Genomic DNA, 19,634 nt, shown 5'->3' with positions numbered 1-19,634 from the left:
GGTTTGATGTGCAAACTTCACTGGCCTCCTGTCAAGTCTGTGTTCTTTTTAGCAGCAAACAGTCCCAGGTGCTTCCTCTCCTCAAAAGGCATCATAGTCAACTGGCATAAATGGTCTTTCCTGCAATATGTCCTTCAGGTGGTTTCATTGAGGAGTGACATCAGTCAAGCATCTGACTGTGTATGACTTCTCTAGTGCCCCTCTGGGTAGCCTGCAAGGAGCTCCAAGTGATGGTACCTCTCTGGAGATGGCTTCCCTCAGCACTCCAAAGGATGATGTCTAGCAAATCTTGCCGGTGTTACATGATGTCAGTGAACTTCTCTGAGATCCTGGACACTATGGTGACATCTCTCCAAAAAGGCCTGGATCTTGATCTGGGGGGAGTAACCTCTTCCTCATGTGCTCTGTCTCCGCACTAGGAGTGGTGGATGCTCCCTACATCAGTATTCCTGTTCTGTTTGTTTGTCTTTGTGTTGCTGGGCTGGGGAATGAACTCAGAGACTTGCACATGCTAGGCAAGCACTCTGCACTGAGCTACATGCCCAGCTCTTACTCCTGTACATTTTTTATTTCTCTTTCTTTCCTATGAGACAATCCCTCATGATTTTCGTTCTGTTAATAATTCTCTCTCTCCCTGATTGATTGATACATACATCAATATATATATATCCTTCCACTTGAAATTATTGGGCAGTTTTGTCCTTCTGAATGGATCCTGATTAATATATCATTAACTACATTCATTTTATTTGCAGGAGAATATTATAAAACATTTTATAATAACTTGATCTGGTATGAAAGATGCTATATTTCACAAGTTGAGGCATAAACCTTGTAAATTTATTTCCTTAGTAAGTTCCTGTTTAGATATTTTGGTAGTGACATTTCTGTGATTCTTTTTGCCCAAACATTCTCTTTTAGAATGGATGACTTCAGTGCTAAAGACATTTGAAAACCTGTAAAACTCTTCTGACACTTTTCTTCATTGGAAGAAATTTGATGCTCCATTTGGTAGAATACCTTCACTTTAATCATTTCCAAAATTACTAAGAGTTGAAAAAAAGTCTCTGAATGTTCACAAAGAACATATTTGAGTTTTTCCCCTGTCTCTTTCACTCTATAGCTTGACTTTCTTCAAGATACATCAAAGCACTAATGAGTATTTTTAGAATAGAACCATTCACATGCCACTTAATTTTAATTCCCTTCATATATGAAAGTATGACTTCTTGGGTATCTTGGGAACACATTTAGTCTATGTTCTCTAAAAACTATAAAAATGGAAAGGCATAAAAAGGAATCCATCTCTGTAGTGCAGGGTACAAAAACCCTGTAGCAACAAGAACACTGTCCTAATCTTTAAATTGCCATTAAAGAAAAGATGAATCTATTCTGGCTTTCAAAAAGAAAAAGAAACAGATATATTCTAAGGTGCTTTCATGTGAATCCCAGGATGGATTATTGAGTAAATGATAAGAGATCACTTGAGAAATCAATTAGTGGTCACCAAGAGATGACAGTTCAGTAAAACTGAGTCATATAAAAAGAGTCGTCCCCTTCATCTGCAATGTCATTAAATCATAATAGTAGTAATAAAAACAAATCTAGTACTATGCATTCTAATAAGTATGAATGTGAACTCCAGCATACAGATTCAAATAATCAATCATACAAATATGGAATGAAGGCAAAGCTGGAAAGGTGGATTTTAACTGACTTCAGGCTCCTAGGTTTTAAATAAGATTGGGCTATTGAAAAATATCAAAGGCAGATTTAGGCAGCACAAAAAGTCTAGTTTTAGAGTCACAAGGATGTAGGCTTGAATACGAGACACTCGTTCTAAGTATCTGCTTTCTAAATTACAATACAGAGATGGAGATGGTATTACCTGTACCACAGCATGGGTCTGATAACACAAAGATAATTTATTTTCAGTATTTGGTACCACAACTGGCACACAGTTGGCACTCTATTAGATTAGTGACTATTATTTGGGGCTATATTGGTAGGAAGGGATGACTTTTCAAATGGATAAATGAACTAATTGAAATCTGTACTGGTTGAAATATATCACTATGTTAATCTCTGGGCAGCATATTTGAAGGGGAACACTAAACCTTGCAAAGTATCCAAAAACCAACTAAACTGTATGACATAAGAAGCATAAATTCCTGTACTATCAATAGTTTACACATTGGGATGAGAAAATGACTTAGTGTACTTGCCTCTAGAAGTTCAGATGCAAGTAAGGGAGCTAGATAAGGCAGATAAACTACAATGGAATGAGCATTACAGAAAAGGAATCTTTTCATAATCTAATACTTCTGGTAAAAAACAGTGCACATGTAGAAGCCAGTGTATTCAGAGGAATGGTAAATAGTTGGAATGAAGAGGGGACCGGGTTTAATGAGGAGAAGTGAAGCTAGAAACAGAGGTAAAGCTCATTGCATGTGGGGCTTCCTCATAGACCATGGTTGGGAGTCTGGGCTTGATCCCAGAGGCAACGTGAAGTCATTGCAGAGTTTCATCCTGGGGAACAGATTTCACTTTGGAAAAGCCACTCAAGCTTCAGTATGGAGGATGGGCTGAAGAGGTCAAGGACTAGAAGTGGGGTACAAGAGGCAATGGAAATCTGAAGAGTGATTGGGTTCCTAAACTAAGACGGTGACTTTGGGACAGGAGAATATGATTTCCCAAAGATATATAGGGGAAATAAAAGAGAGATGTTGAAAGACAGCATAGACAAAGGGGAATGAAGGGAAGGGAGGGGGGATGGGAATAAGAAAGACAGTAGAATGAATTGGACCTAACTTTGCTATTTTCATATATGAATATAGCATGAGTGAAATTCCACATCATGTTTAATCAAAAGAATAGGATCCTATTTAGAAAAAGTTATACTCCATGTATGTATAATATGTCAAAATACATTCCACTGTCATGTATATGTAAAAAGAACAAATAAAAAATTAATTAAAAAAAACAGATTTTTGCTTGAATGGATCACAGTTCTGATGACCAAAGAAGAATATAGAAGTTTAGTAAGAAAAATGGCTACCCTTCAGTGTAGGAAATGACAAATTTGAAATGCCTGTGAAGTCTAGATGGAAATGTCAGGACACACTCATATAAAAAGGACTTCTGTTTTGGAGACAAGTCAAGGATGGAGACATATATTGAGATTATATATATTAAAACTTTCGAAGGAGACTATGTGGACATAACAAAGGGCCAAAAGCAAGAGTCAAGGGGAGTATCTAAAAGGGTATTCAGATGAAGAGACCTTCACATAGAGACTAAAAATAAACACTTGGAAAAGAGGGAAACTTGGAAAGAAGGTCAAAGTAACTAAGACAAGAGAATTTCAAGAAGGATGGAGTGGATAACACTGTAAAATACTGTAAAAATCCAAGAAGAAGATTAAGCACAGTACGTTAGATTTAGCAATCAAGAGTTCGTTGTGACCCAACAAATCTATATAACAAGATGACTATGTAAGATAAATCATGACATGCTTGACATATCTTAGTAGTAGGGTTCACTGAGTACTAGAATGTGTGTAATCAGTACTACCTTGGAGAAAGATGAGCTAATGTATTCTCTGCAGCAGGAAGTTTACAAGTAGAGGTTGGTTACCTGTTGACAACTTGCAATGGACAGAAGTTCGACAAGATGTCCTTGAAGATGCTTCATAATTCTGTAAGTCTATGAAACCTAAATAACTCTTCCTAATGTGGAACTCAAGAAAAGAAAACCAAAAGTTGAATAATTAGAACTCTCACAAGAGATCAAAATGAAATATGTGAATGATCGTGTAAGAATGAATATACCTCTAGAAAGCATCTATTAGATCTTAGATCCAACACAGGAAAAGTAGAGAGGTGATTTCAGGTGACTATGAATAATGTACAATTTATTTACAATAATAACTCTCAATCATCTTCAGAAAGATATGCATTGCTTTTGCTTGATTCAGGAGCAGAAATTCAAGTGCTGAGTCCTCTGCTGTTGCATTCATTCACTGTTTACAATATTCTGCTTAGATTTCTCATTGCTCTCTGCTAACCACCAGTCTGTCTGTCTCTCGCTCCATTCATCCTTCTCAACTGGACACTTACATGTGAGATTCAAAGCTTAATTATATTTTATTTCTTGAAATAAAATAAGAGGAAGAGGCAGATGCAGAACTCATACAAAAAATCGTTATAGGAGGTGCTGGGGGCTATACATGCAAGAGGCCTAGGGTTCAATCCCGGTACTAAAAACAAAACAGAAAAAAAAAAAAAAAAGATATACAAAAAACTTCTTATAATAGAAATTCTAACATCTAGGAAGCCACCTTCACTGCCAGGGACAACTGAATTCCATAGGAAAAGTACTGAGGAGCAGAGGCTGCCTATTGATTAAAACCCATCCTAACTTCACAAAGATATGAATGTAATTCCCTAAAGATGATGGTAAGATGTCCCTTCCTCACACTGCTAAGCCTTTAGGAAGAATATATACATAAAATTTTAAGAAGCTAATCTTTTTTTTCATCACTTTTTCCATCATCTATAAGAAGACTGTGCAGATCCGAGGTATACAGTATTTTCCATAAGCACTATAATTCCCATCGTTAAGAGAAACTAAGGCAACTCAAATTTGAGAAAATAAAGAAATAATTAAAACTCAAGAAAATCTAAAAAGTGACTCAAACTTGTCTTAAGCCAATCCCATGACTATCCTTTCTCCCCTACATGCTTAGGCAGGCCTCAAAAAAAAACTCAAAACATTCTTAAATAGTTATAATGCCATTCTCATGACTAATGAAATTATCAATAATTCCTTGATATCCTCCAATAACCAGTTCATATTCAAAGTTCCCTAACTGTTCCAAAAGTTACTTTTTATAGTCAGTTTGTTCAAATTAGTATTCTACTAGTGTCTCTCATGCTGCATTTAGTTATTAGGTCTCTCTGGTCTCTTTGAACCTAAAAAAAATTATCAACACTCTCTTCTTAATGCTTCTTCAACCCACTGACCTGTGGAAGACACCAGGTGCCTCCTTGTAGAACATTCCACATTCTAAATTTGACTTCTTGCTTCTCTGTAGTGTGACTAGAAAGTGATTTAAATGTGACTTTGCAAGTTTATTTGTAGCTTAGGTTTTCAGGAACTTCAGAGATTTAGAACCTCCTAATTTGCTGCCTCCTTTGTAGACAGCAGTAGAAGCCCTGCTCTGGATTCTCTGAGCAGTATTTCTCAAACTTTTTTTTTTTTTTTTTTTTTTTTTTTTTTTTTTTTTTTTGTGGTGCTGGGGATTGAACCTAGGGTCTTGTGTTTGCAAGGCAAGCACTCTACCAACTGAGCTACATCCCCAGGCCTGTTTCTTAAACTTGATGAGGACCATCACCATATCTCTCCTCGGCTATTGCAACAGGGTTCTAGTTTGTCTAGTTTATTCTCTTCTTGTCTTCCCTTCACCCCAACCCATCACATTCCTCTCTTCATGACATGCAGCATGATCTTTCAAACTCGAATAGACTATACCCTTCTTGAAGCATCTCCAGCAACTGTACTTGGAACAAGAGCTGAAGGTCTCACCTTGATCTACCTGACCTACCTGATCTCCTTTCTGCCCACCTTTTCAACTACATCATGTACTGTGCCCCTCTTTGTTGAAGACACCTTCTTTCCAGGGTGCAACTCATAAAACTCTTTTCTGCCTAGAATGTCTTTTCCTCAAACAACTGCACAGTTTGCTATTTATCATCACTCAGGTCTCAGCTCAAAGATGAGCTTCAGTGGAACTGATCCAACTATTCAAGCCAAACCAGTCCCCGACACCCTCATTTTAGAATTTTATTCTATTCATTTCCATTATAGGACTTGCCACACTGATAAAATTTGTCTGTATACTAGATTATCTCTCATGAATCTGTTTACTTTCTAATGAGTTCTCACTACCTGACATTTGCCAGGTACCTATTTGCTTGTTCAGTGCCTTTCAATTTCCATTTGAATGCCAGTATCATTAGGGCAGGAACATGCCCTGTCCCTATCTCCAGTGCCTACACCTGTCCCTGGCAAATGGTCATTGTTCAATATATCTTGCCAAACAAATGCTCACCAAAAAATTGCTAGATTTCTTATATACAGCACAGGTTCCTAGATTGCAACCAGTAGGTGATTTTATATTAGGTTAAAAAAATACAATAAGGTATAGGCTAAAACAAGGTCTAAGAAAACCTCACACTTTCTTAAAAATCAGAATTAAACAATATTCTCATATCTTAGAAAAATTTTATCTAGCTTTGCTTCCTCCTTCTTCTGTGTAGCAAACAATCCAATGACATCAACAAGAAAATGACTTATCTTCCCAATGCTTCAAAGTTAATATACTCTCATTATTTTATAAAAAGAAAAAAATGTATGCATTATTGTATGTTCCAATAATTGATTTTTCACATGCAGGCACAGTTGAATATTTGCAGTAAAATCATTATGCAATTTAAATATCAAGATAGAGGTCATAATTTATTCACTATTATCCCTGGTAATTATTATTGAGCATTTTAATTTTCAATACTTAAAGGCAAGCATATTCCCTGTGAATCCAACACAGGAAAAATGCTCACTAATAGAGTAAATTAACATAATGGACTCTATGAATTAAGCTAATGACTTGTTTCTAACTCTGCAACACAAAAACCAATGAAATATAACAGATTAGAAAATTACCACCTTTATCACTGTTGACTGACACACTGAGCACACAATTCCACCATTACTTACTTCCATCAGTAACTTGAATCCTTCTCTTTTCTTGATTTCTTCCACTAGGTACCTAAAATTAGAAGTTACAATAATATTAATAATTGCAGTCTGAAAATGCCATGAACATGGTTGATAAGTGACAAGTCTGTTTTTCTGGTGCAGAGACAGGGCTTTCACATAAGAAGATAGAGCTAAGAGTACAGGTACAGGCACAGATATGGATTTGAACAGATAATTCCTGAGCCCACTGCAGTACTCTGGGTCTCCAGGGAGAGATACATTTTTTAATGAGATAATGTCTATCAAATATGTTAACGCCAGCTTTTCACTGCAGTGTGAAAGGCAAATAAAGATGATTGGGTATATTTCTCTGACTCTGTGGTTTTCACATCAATATTTCAGAAGGGGATTTGGTGTAGACACTTAAATTACCTCTCTTGCTTGGAGAAAAAAAATGTCTTAGGGATAGAATTCTTGCTGGTAAGTTAATTTAAGATCAACATCTTCCCCCAATCAGTATCATGTTAAGAAGTAAATGGACTCTAGCCATTGGCAGAATATCTTTGATGTCATCTTGAATACAAAGAGAGTTATCAACCAGAAGCAAAGGGTACCAGTACATGAGGTATGGAATATGTTTGGGAAAAGACTAAAATGACATTGGGAATATAGAGTAAAATAACATTGACTTTTCTCCCAGAGCCTGGTTTTTGTCTATATAGAAAAAAGAACTGAAATGGTTGGCCTTGAAAACAAGTAATGGGATCATAAGCCTTAAAAAGTTCAGGATTCCTGAACCAATGTCTCAGATTTTGGAGTAAAATGTAAATTAATGGTCAAAAGTGCTAAAAGAGATGGCATTTGCAAGAGATTTATTGTTATACATTGTAGCAAAAGCAGAAACAAAGAAAGAAGAAAACACTACACCCAACAATAAATAAGGACTGATTTGGAAAACTGTGGTCTTGTCATGGAATTGTGGTACCATGACCATGTCACTAAATTATGTATATCCAATTAATACTGGAGAACACAGACAAAAATGTTCCTCTTGGGCCCTAATTCCCTAACCTATAAAACTGGACTAAAACCAATCTTCCCAAGTTGAAAAGATTGTTGTAAAAATTTGAATAAATTCATACACAGAAAGTTGTAAACTCAAAAAAAAATATATAGAAAGGGGGATATTTATTATCACATCATTTTCTAAAGACCATTCTAGAATGTGTATATAGATTGCCTTTGGTTACAAAATGCAGTTCTTTTTTCACAGACTTATTCATGTGGCTTCCCAAATGAGGTTCAATATTGATGTTTGTGTATAGGTATTGTCTTTCAAATAGACAGAAGGTTATAAATATCCTATAAATATTAGCTAGCAATGTTGATTTTTTATTTTGAGCAATAAAGTGACAACATACACATAGATAGACTCACAAAGTTTTAGTCTCTCTCTTTCTCTCTCTCTCTCTCTCTCTCTCTCTCTCTCTCTCTCTCTATATATATATATATATATATACATCCCTATTTCCAAATATTTTTTAGGAGGTGCTATAAACCTATAAGGCTTTAGAAACTTTAGATTCCTAACTTGCAAGAAAAGTAATTCCAGTAGTCAATAAATAAACTCAGAAATGATGCTCGAGGTCATTGTTAATTAAAAAAAAAAAAAAAAACCGGAATAAAAGTAATACTAAACCATGTTTCCCACCTAATACTGGAAACAAATTTAAAGAGCAGCTACATTCAGTCATTGAGAATATGATAGAAAGCTGCTATAAATCTTTTAAAGTTAATGATCCTCCTATCTTCTGGTCAAACAAATAACTTTTGATCCAGTCTACTAGGAAAAAAATTAATATTAAGGATGGTCAAAGAGAGACATGATATACATAAAGGTAAATATACACATGCATATATGTTGTATATAAAGCTCCTTGTGGGTATGTGTGTGTTCTAAACAGAAACAACCAGAAAGAAGATTAATATCCAGAAATTGGGGATCATAGATTAAAATATACTCTAGTAACCCAGTGTAATACAATGCAGCTATTAAAATGAATGCATTCTATCTCCTTCAATTAAACCACAGGGATGCTCAGGATGTATTAGTAAAAGATAAAAATGAGGTACTGATAAATATGGATCATTTGATTTCATTTTAAAGAAATTTTTAAAAAGGAAGAATATTTTTAAAAAGTAAAAATAAGTAATCTATTCACATGCATATCTGAGTACAGAGTAAAATATGAAAGAATACATCTTAAATCCTTCAAGTCTGCTTACCTTTGGGGTTAGGGATTATCAACTCTATTTTTATACCTCTTTGTAAAGATGCTTAGGTGCAGTTACTTGTGTAATTTTTAAAAGGATCTTGAAAGAAAACCATAAGGCACACCACAAAGCAAATATCTACCATCTCCACCTGTGCAAGGAAATCTCCATGAACTGCCCCTTTGCTCATCTTCTTAGGTATGAATGTTCAGGCAATCCATTAACTCCAACCTCACGCTGTGATTTCACCCTGAGGAGACCCACACTGACCTCAGCATCCCAAGGCTCTGAATAATACTTTGACTTTCTAGAAACCATGGCAATGACTAGTTAGAAGGGGCTAAGGTACAGAAAATCAACCTCTTGACCTGGTAGTTCCTTAGCCTCCCTAAGCCTGCTTTAGTTTCCTCTGGAGATGTGGGACCAAATCAGTGACATTCTTCCCTAAGAGACTGTGATTATGTGAAACTTAGACACAGTATCTGTTGTCTCAATTTAAAATATTTCTGTTCAACTGGCTAACACTGTTCCTGGGGAAAAGGGCACCAAAACAGAACTGAATTTTTTCCAGTTAAAACTCTGATTTTTGCTGACCAAGTAGACCTGAGCATTTTTTTGGGGGTCAATGTTCCCATGGCAGTCACCATCAAAGTCTGCAAAACCTAAGGTAACTCTCCAGTTGAGTTGAGACTAGAAATGATCTGGGGAAGAGGGAAACCTGCTGTTTCATTGATAACAAAAGTCTTAATACCAGAATTTCCAAGTTATGCTTCACGGTAATCGTTTTAATAGTACCACACAGAAAGATTCCACTGTCAAATAATAAGTCTGAGCACTGCCAGGCATAACAGTTAGGCTGCTTCTGTCTGTAATGTATAAAGCTGCTCCCCCGCCCATCAGGTGCAGTCATTTTCTCCGCCGCCCAACCACTTGTCAATCTGTGAACATCCTAGCTAGTTGTTGGTTCATCAGTCAGCTTGCAAGTATCCTTCTCCAATATTGGTCCCCTGTTAGTCCTGCAGAATTCAACTGTTTACCATAGCTCCCCCGCCATCTTTCCCCATTCTTCTGTCTGTCCTCACTTTTCTCTATCCTCCTGGCTTTCACACTCTCTCTAGCCAGTGTCCTTTCTCTTTCCCTTTCTTTTCCTCTCATTTTCTCTCTTACCCTGCAGGGAGACACTCTGTTTGCTTAATAAACTCCCTTATGTGATTTCCCGTGTCCGGCGTGGTTCCATGGGCTTTCCTTACACTGTCTAGGATTAGAAGTATGCATGGTTTTATTCGCCAGGCCCTTTATTGAGCTGGCTGACTTGACATGGTCACCAGGTGATTTCAGTCCACCATGCTGAGAGGTCAGTAGGGTCTCCTTCTCATGTTCATAGGATGACCACAACTGCAGCTATCATGTCCTTGCACAAGAGTCCCAAGAAGGAACAGAGGGGATTAGAGCCAAAGCCCTTTTTCTTCTTACATGCACCTCTCTATTTAGGTAAGAATATTCTCCCTGCGTGTTCACAGAATGCTTCCTGCATCTTACTGATTGAGTCACACACCTAGCCACGTGTGTGGGGTGGGTTAAACTAATGCTACCAGCTGGAACACTACTATCTATATAAAACATGGTTCTCATGGCAAGTAAGAAGAGAACATGGTTGTTGGGTAGACAATCAATGGTGTCTGTTTACTGGTGACAGCAAAGTTAAAAATGTGTCTCTATTATAGGCCTTTCAGGCCTCTTATTGTCCTTGTGAGCACTTGAATTCGCAAGAGAAGAATAAACAATAGTTAACATTTCCCAATCATGTTTAATTATGAAATTATTTTTTGAAGGATCATTTATTAAGATCTTCTGGTAGTTTATTATTCCACAGAGCATAGTTCTGAAATGCTAGTTAAAAAATTAAAACATAAATAAATGGAATAAAGATCAGTAGAATAGAGGTAAAGGAAACAGAAGAAGGGAAGAAGGAAAGGGGTAATCCTGAGGACTGAATTAGAGAAAATTATATTCCATGATTGTAAAATGATGTCAAAATGAACTCCAACATTATATATAACTAAAATGAACTAATAAAAAAAGTTCATTGTTAAGAAAAGATAAGTACTTCTCTAAAGAACCTTACCCTCTTCTTAAATAAATGCTTAAATGAAATGAGTTGTTAGGAGGAAGTCCAAATAAGCTTTGGGTCACCTCTATCTATATTTATAAGGATGACTTATTCCTCACAACTTCTTTTTTCAATATATGGAAACATCCTAAAAATAAAATACATTAAAAAAAAAACTATTCTTACATGGTAGAATCCTTAAAAAGATGTACATTCGGTTTTGGGGACATAATGCAGAAACCAGAAACTACTTCTATCAAAGGCATGCCAGGGAATGAACTCCGAACTACTCATTCTCCCTCCCACTAAGACTGACACAAAAAAGGGGGAAGAAAAAATGCACATTTGCAAGAGTTTTCCCCAATTCTACTGGGGTAAAGCTTATATGAATATTCTGACTCGATTCTGAAGCACACATTAATAATAATCTGGGTCCAAAGTGGTTCTCCTTGCTTTACTTACAAATGTGTTCCCAACATTAGAGACTCTCAGTTCTCCAAGTTATTACACGAGTCCATTTAATTTTTTTGGATTTCACTTGACTGTTTCGCAAGCTGTGCTTCATTTTCTGGAAATAGCCTTTCCAGGCCCTTTCTCAATTCGACAGCCACTACAGAGTCCCCTTGGACCACCCTGGACCAAGTTTCTCCCCCAGTCTCATCTTTTCCCTTGAAATTTTTTCTGATGGCTGCACCGAACCCTCCCAGGATTCTTGAGCTTTTTCCATCTGCTTTCTGTATGCTCTGCATATATCCTATCTCATGGCTTTGTCTGATTCATCACAGACACCCACATACTCTATTCTACTGCAACTGTGATTTTTAAAAAAGTCACCAATTTAAAGAAAAGAATGAAAACATTGTCCCTTCTGGACTCAGTCCCTCCCATCGCCTAGAGAAATCAACTAGCACAAAAGCCCCATTGTGTAACTGTTCACCTTTTCCAGACTGATAAGGATACATCCCTCAGCACTCATGCAAGTCTATGAAATAAATTCTACCTGAGAGATTGCAGAGATTGTGTGTCAAGGGAATAGATAAATGACACGCTGGAGACCAAATAAAGTAGCAGAATGGGAGTTTCTGAGCCTTGTGTTGTTGTTGAAAAGACTCACACACATGACTCTTCTGGGCCTGCTTTAAAAATTACCCCTTAGTGGGAATCCATTTAACCAGATCACTACAACAAAGGCCTTGAAAGTGCATGAGGCAACAGGTAACCACTCCCATCCCCTGCCCCACTGCAAAACACTGCCAACTGTTTGGGGCAGAGATCAGGGATGCAAGATCACATGCTGTGCACCACAAAAAAGGTGGTTTTAAACCTCAGCCCTCTGGGTTTCAATTATGCTTAATAATCACATGTTGCTTTAGGTTCCCAGTGTTACTGATATTCCAATAACCAAAGGAAAAAGCATTTTTTTGTGGGGCGGAACTGGGGATTGAACTCAGGGACACTTGACCACTGAGCCACACCCCCAGCCCTATTTTGTATTTCATTTAGAGACAGGGTCTCTCTGAGTTACTTAGCCCCTCCCTTTTGCTGAGACTGGCCTTGAATTCACAATCCTCTTGCCTCAGCCTCCCAAGCTGCTGAGGTTACAGGTAGGCACCACAGCACCCAGCTGGAAAAAGCATTTTAATAATTAATATTTCATGAAAGAAATGTTCTCTCCTCAATTGGAATGACAGGGTCAAATGGAAATTGGAAAAATCCTTAAATGTCTTTTAAGCGCTCATTTTTTTTCCTTCTTGCTGGATTTCTGACAACCCCTAACATCAGAGTCACGGTCCTCCTAAAATATCTGCTCTTGTTTTCCCAGGGAAGAGGGAGAAAGCGATCTGATCAGGACAGTGATCACTCTTATTTGTTTGTTTGTTTATTTATTTATTTATTTATTTGGTACTTGGGATTGAATCCCAGAGAACTTTTTCCATGGAGTTACAGTCCATTAATTTAATTCTAATTTTTATTTTTTTGAGACAGGGTTTCACAAAATTGCTCAGGATGGTCTCAGATTTAGGATTTTCCTGCCTGCCTCAGCCTTCAGAGTCACTGGGATTATAGGAATGCACCACCTCCCACCAGCAGGGCAGGGATCACTGTCTATCAAAATCTGGTCTTTAAATCTTAAGGTCAACATACAGATTTCAAGACCTGCACAATGGCTCACGCCTGTAATCCCAGCATCTTGGGAAGCTGAGTCAGGAGGATCACAAGTTCAAAGTCAGCTTCAGAAAAAAGTAAAGGGTTAAGCAACTCAGACCCTATCTCTAAATAAAATACAAAACAGGTCTGGGGATGTGACTCAATGGTTGAGTACCCCTGAATTCAATCCCCTGTACCCCAACATCCCCCAATAATACAGATTTCATAATTGAATTCCATTTAGATTCAGGAACATGAAAACATTGCTTATATGGAATTAGTGCAATTCTTACTTTAATAGGACAGAGAAAACAGCAGCAGAGTCTTTTAATATTTAAGAGACTCGACCTGGGACCTAGCTATAATCGGATGCCAATAATGGACATGCACCCCCAACTAGTTACATAATCATCACATACAGGCTCACTGTGCCAAAGCTGCTATCTATGGAAGGACTTTACACTTCTTAGAAATAAATCAGTGTTAGCCTTAGAAATTATGCCTGTAGAGTTTTCTGACTGTGGATGGGAATTATTTTTATTTGGTAAACTCTGAAGCAAATTCCCATTGGTCAGTAGACTTGAGGAAAAATTATTTTAACTCTAATCCTTCAGTGGTTTGAACTCCACAAAACACATAATCAGCAGTATTCCAGAGCTACCTTATAGTGGCTGGTGAGAGGCCTTTTCTAAATAATCCAGAATTGTGCAAATCACAGCTGTGAGTAACTTTCAGTTTACCATGATTAAAATATTTACACCATGGAAATTGGCAGACACTACAATATTTTTTTTTTCTTTTAGCAGCACAGCACTGCATATAAGCTCAAGCAAACAGAATAATAGATCCCAGAATTGAGAAGTTATCCCAACAATCCTAATGAGTAGGATGATAAAGCAATATGTAAATTTGAAAAGAAGTCATAAAAATAAAACCTTTCTTTTGTTAGTTTACTATGATCTTAATCCTAAAGAAACTTTAAGTTTATAGTTTCACGCTCATTCCCAAGTGATATGTCTAAAAAGACTGTCCTTTTCCTTGGCACTTGGGGTGGGAAAACAGGGCGACCTTTACTAATCCCAGGAATACACTGTTGGATATCAAGAGTATGAAAAGTTGAGGCCAAAAAAAAACTATTATTAATAACTGCAGGCAAAAGGAGGGACTCTTTTTCAAATATTTAAATATAGGTCACGGAGTCTGCAGTGATGCTCACTGAAATGTTAATTCAATTCAATTCAACTTGACAAACATTTACAAACAATAAGTGTTTGTTGAATTGAATTGAAATGTTAACATTTATCCTCCTGTGATATTTCTCTGCAAAAAAATTAGAAAGTATCCACAGACTGTAAATTCTACCCTGAGATGAATGTTAACTTCATAATAAATACGACCATCAAATATTTATGCCTAGCCTTATTTCAAGACACCTGTCATTGAATTACTTAGCAGCTTTGACAGAATAATGCAGAGATTCTAACACATTTAAATGCTACAAGAAAATACGAAGCAGGAAACAGAGCTTCCTGGACTTTTAACTTACCGGGCAATTATGAATATTTATAGTAGACTCACTTTTTTTCACAACTGAGTAGTTATCTCCCTCCTTTTAATAGAAACACTTTAACCCTACCTCTAGTTAAAGTACATTCTTCACCCAGTTTCAGCACATCCCCTATACGAGGACATGTGACTTGATATTGACCAAAGTGTGCATCATATTTCCCTGGGAACAGCAACTGATTCGAGATGGACATTTCCCTCACTCACCAATAAAGTTTCCTTAGGATTTTTGGAAGAGGAGCATACTCTCCTTCTGACCTTGACCTTGAACCTGGAAGAATATGACTCCTGACAGCCCCCTTCCTACATTTAAATAAACCCAATATGAAGGAAAGCAAGGGTGAAAGATGTAGAAAGATTCAGGTCAGGTGATATTCGTTAAGCCCCTAAACTAAGCCATTCCAGAAGTCATGACTATGCTCGTCTTATAAATCACTTCAGGTAATAAATAACTTTTCTTTGCTTATAATAGCTTGAGGAGGATTTCTTTTACCACAAAAAGAATCCTAATAATTTAATAATATCATGTGATATAACATATCATATCAACTTACAAAAGTCTTCTGAAAGTGCTGAAGTCATCTTTTCACCAACCTTAATATCGGAGTCCTTTGCCACAGAACTTTGCATTTCTTCCTGCCAAAAGGCAGAAGGTACTTAGTACCTCTGGAAGTTGGTCTTGGCTGTATGATTTGCTCTGGTCAATGGAATGATGGTAGATATAATACAATCTGAAGTTTAAAGTGAGTTTGCATGTATGGGCTTGCCATCTTGGGCTAGCTATAGCTATGTGAATAATTGCTGTTTTAAGATATGAGGTTTCAGAATTTCATGCACAAAATACCCATTTCATTCCCAGAATTGGAAGAGGAAATTTATAAAGATATAAGTAGATACTTCAGGATTTTGCAAGTGATATGAATAGGGAGTTTGTCAGGAAAGACTATGCAAACTAGAGATCACAAGTCTCTGATGTTTACAGTGGCTAAGCAGGTAAGAATGGCCACAACTCATATACATGAAGCATATGCCAGGCATTGTTCCAAGTGTTTTACATATATTACTTTCTTTAATCTCTACAATAATAAATATATGCTATTATCATTACTATTTTACTGAGATGAAAGTGAGGTGCAGAGAAATTCCAAAACATGCTCAAATCTCATAGTTTGTCAAAGATAGGTTTTGAATCCACTTTGTGCCACTATACTATAGTAAATAGGCTAGATTTTAAAAAAGAAAAAGCAGTAGGAAGTGCTGGAGACTGTTGTTCTTCATAGGTTAAGGCCTCGTCATGTTCAACTGATTGGAATACTGTGGATTAAGAATCCAATCTTTTGATAGAAGCCCAAGGTCCAGATTTGGGGGAAATCTATTTTAAAGTATTTTAAATGTCTAATATTTTGACACCATGAAGGTCAACCCTGTGCAGTGCATGTTCAACAAAACACATTTAAATCTAATTCAGCTGTGGTCTTTCTTTTTGCTCTCACGGATCTAAGTTTAGCAGGTCAGTTTTGCTCAGGTGGCAAGTGTCTGGCACCTGTATCTCAAGAGCTTTTCTAATGTCCTTGAAACTCATGGCAAGAGCTTTGTTTCTCATGATACTAAAAAGGCAAGTAAACATGGTGCTTCTGTAGTACCTTTTTCTTTATGTCTTTACACTGTCCCCATATTATCACAGACCTGCTTTGTGACTCCTTAAAGTGACACCAGACTTTGGAATTTCCTCATATTCAGAGGTTTGGCTTCGTGCTCCCTCTGCCTGGATCATTCCTCACACCTCCTCATCAGGTCCCAGTTGAGTTTCTTCCTCCAAAAAATCTCAGCCAATATCACCTAAGAACACACTAGGGAACCCTCATGGGTTCTCTTGGAGCCCCATGCACCTCCTTTATCAAAAAGGAGAGTCACTTGTATTTTATCTGTCTCCTCATTTGAATATATCTCTCAGTGTGCTAGGATCCTGGAAGGTAGTTGATAAGACTGCTGTGCTCACAATTCCTAACATATAGTAGGTATTTAAAAAATGGTTATTTCATGAAAGAAGGAATTCACAAATAAAAGAACATGTACAGATCTTGCCAGTGTTACAAATGTTACTTTCATTTGGTCCTCCTATTATAGACACACATGGAGACACACACACACACGCGTGCGTGCACACACACACACACACACACACACACAGACACAATGCACTTACCTAGATAAAGCAAGAGCACGATTAACCCTTTCTTCAAGGCCTAAAGTGCCCAGGGCCTTCCAGGTCATCCAGAACTTGAATGCATCTGGTCTCCTGCTACATTGGATGGACTTGTCTCCTGTGTCATAACTGACATCATAGAATTTATCCTGCTGGAAGAGATAGGATGCCTTGGCAGAGTAGCATTTCTTAAGAAGGTCCTTTGAAAAAAGAAATAAGGAAAGATGACAAGACTGTTTATTTTTAGAATATACTTGATTTTGAAAACACACAGAAACAAATCCTGTAAGGTATTCTACTACTTGTACCAAAAGGATGTCCTACTTCATGACTGCCTGACCTGGGCATACTTGGTGTGCTTTGATTTTGAGAATTCTGACTCTTTTGGTTAAAAAACAAAAACAAAAAAAAAAAAAACTCAGAGTTGACAATTCTAGGTCCAACTTCACAATTTCACTGATGAACAGGAGAAATGAGAAGACCATAACTTCATCTCTCTAAACATCAAGGTGGGCCAGTTTCTCATGATGAGTCATCTGGAACTCATTCAAAGTTCCACAGGAAAAAAAAAATCTGACATGTTGTGTATATATTATATAATTTCATAAGCTAAATGCTAGGCTTTTAAGTCCTATTTTTTAAAAATTGATATCCACAATGAAGGGCCACATGTGACAATAATCCTGGATGGAAACTTAAGGAAAGAGTTTTGGAAGAGTTAAATCTGATCAGCAGGTCTTCACAGTCACAGAGCATCAGCTGCCACTCCAAGGGCTCTTTCACATTTTTTCTTTCACATTGGTCTTCTTTGCAAGCAAACTCCATTCATGTTTACTAACTGGTTTCTCTTCCCCAAGAAGCCACTAACAATTTCCTGTTTATTACCATTCTTTGCCTTGATCCCAAATTATTAGAGTTTAAATCATGTTGTTCTTGGTGTCACCAGGCATCTATAAAACCCCAGATTTCCTGACCTGTCAACAATATCCCTCACACTTCCCTGAGGTTCTTCATGCCTACAACACATTTGCTAGAACTCTCTGCTCCTCCAGGGCAGTCAATCTTCTCAGGGTCCCTAACCACTAAATCTTGTGCCATCTATATCTTTGCTCACATCATTTGCTTGAGCTTCTCTCTGTTTTATTATAATGTTTGACACATTCAATAGCATTCAATAGAATAAGTGCAAACAGTGTATTTATAAATTCTGAAGATCACTATCACTAAATATAGCCTTCTATCTTTATCTAGGTCTACCATTTTAACAGGTCCCATCAAGTGTTTCTTCCCCCTCAGCTTCTTTATTTGCCCATTCCATCAGGCTCATATGTAGCTGCATTTGTTGGCCTTTCTGCTATACTGTCTCCACTTAATGAGTAGTTACAACATATATTCTCTCCTTGTGTGTCCCAGCAAGTTCTTGAGCATAGGAGTCATTTCTAACCATTTCCATTTTCATGGAGTTTAATGCTGTGCTGGCCACAGAGTGACAATGATTGCCCCTCCCCAAAGTCATACTTCTCTCCCACTCCCTTTACATGGGGTATGAACAGAAAAAGTCCAAATACTTATGTTTCTCATTTAGTGCATTTTCCAAACTTTAACAATGTAAAACTGCACAGGTCTGTACCAGAAGCTACAAAGAAACTCCTCCATAGACACAGAGATCCTAGAAAAGCTCCTTTCTAATCAGAGAATGTATTTAATGTGCTCCATTTGACTGATCAGTTTGCACTTTGAGGGAATAAAAAGAAAACTTCAAGGCATCAAATTCCAAATGAAAGACAAGTCTGCACTTTTAATAGAAGCATTGCCTTGTGTGGACACTAATCCCATTAAGTATGTTCCATTACCGAAAAGCACAATTTTACATAATGGAAAACCATTTTGTACCAAAAACAATCAGGAAGTCCAAAATCTGTTTATTCACAATAAACAGAGTATAAAATAATAATCAAAGGAATACTAGTCAGATGTCACCCTGGCTTTGATGCATATTCTTGGTGGACACAGAGGAAGACCTAAACAATAAAGTAGAAAAAGTCCCTAACTCTTAAATGTTCACTTTTATTTACCAGCAACCTATCAGCTCTTCAAAGCTATCAACACTGTCCCTCCCTACCTCAGTGGTCAAAATTTTGGTTATTGTTTCCACTGGCTGACTATATAGTATAATGCTAAAAGGTCAATGCATTTATTTTAAGGACCAAGCATGTACGTGTGTTCACAACACATATATATATATATATATATATATATATATATATATATATATGCTTGTACTTGCACCATGATTCTAAATTTGCTTCTAACAACCACCAGACTTTTTAAGAATCTCCAAAGAAATGAACTTTGGACATGCATCAAGCAAGCTTCAGGGACTTACATTAGTGACTGAGATAAAGAGAAGTCCCATCCATTATCAGAGGACAAACTGCATCCTCACAGGCAGATGGGAAAGAGGAGAGCCAAGGAAACTTACAGCAGAAGGAGCAATTGTCCTGCAGTAGAGACACAGTTAATTTCACTGCACAGAAAAATCCTCCTGCCTTGGGAAGGTTTCATAAAGAA

At 37.1% G+C, this 19,634-nt stretch overlaps 1 protein-coding gene across 9 annotated transcripts in view; it reads right to left on the bottom strand.

The window, feature by feature from the left end:
- Gadl1 (glutamate decarboxylase like 1) overlaps positions 1–19,634 on the bottom strand; it is a 227,745-nt gene that overhangs the window by 53,646 nt on the left and 154,465 nt on the right. For all 9 annotated transcript variants that reach the window (XM_047532613.1, XM_047532618.1, XM_047532612.1 and 6 more), the window contains 2 exons: positions 17,064–17,263; positions 6,778–6,829 (listed from right to left, as the gene is read on the bottom strand). In XM_047532613.1, the coding sequence (XP_047388569.1) occupies positions 6,778–6,829; positions 17,064–17,263 (252 nt within the window). The remainder of the gene's footprint in view (positions 1–6,777; positions 6,830–17,063; positions 17,264–19,634) is intronic.

This window comes from Sciurus carolinensis, chromosome 17, assembly GCF_902686445.1.
Source record: "Sciurus carolinensis chromosome 17, mSciCar1.2, whole genome shotgun sequence".
In the NCBI taxonomy this organism is placed as follows: Eukaryota; Metazoa; Chordata; class Mammalia; order Rodentia; family Sciuridae; genus Sciurus; species Sciurus carolinensis.
This window is presented reverse-complemented; position numbering and strand designations above follow the sequence as displayed.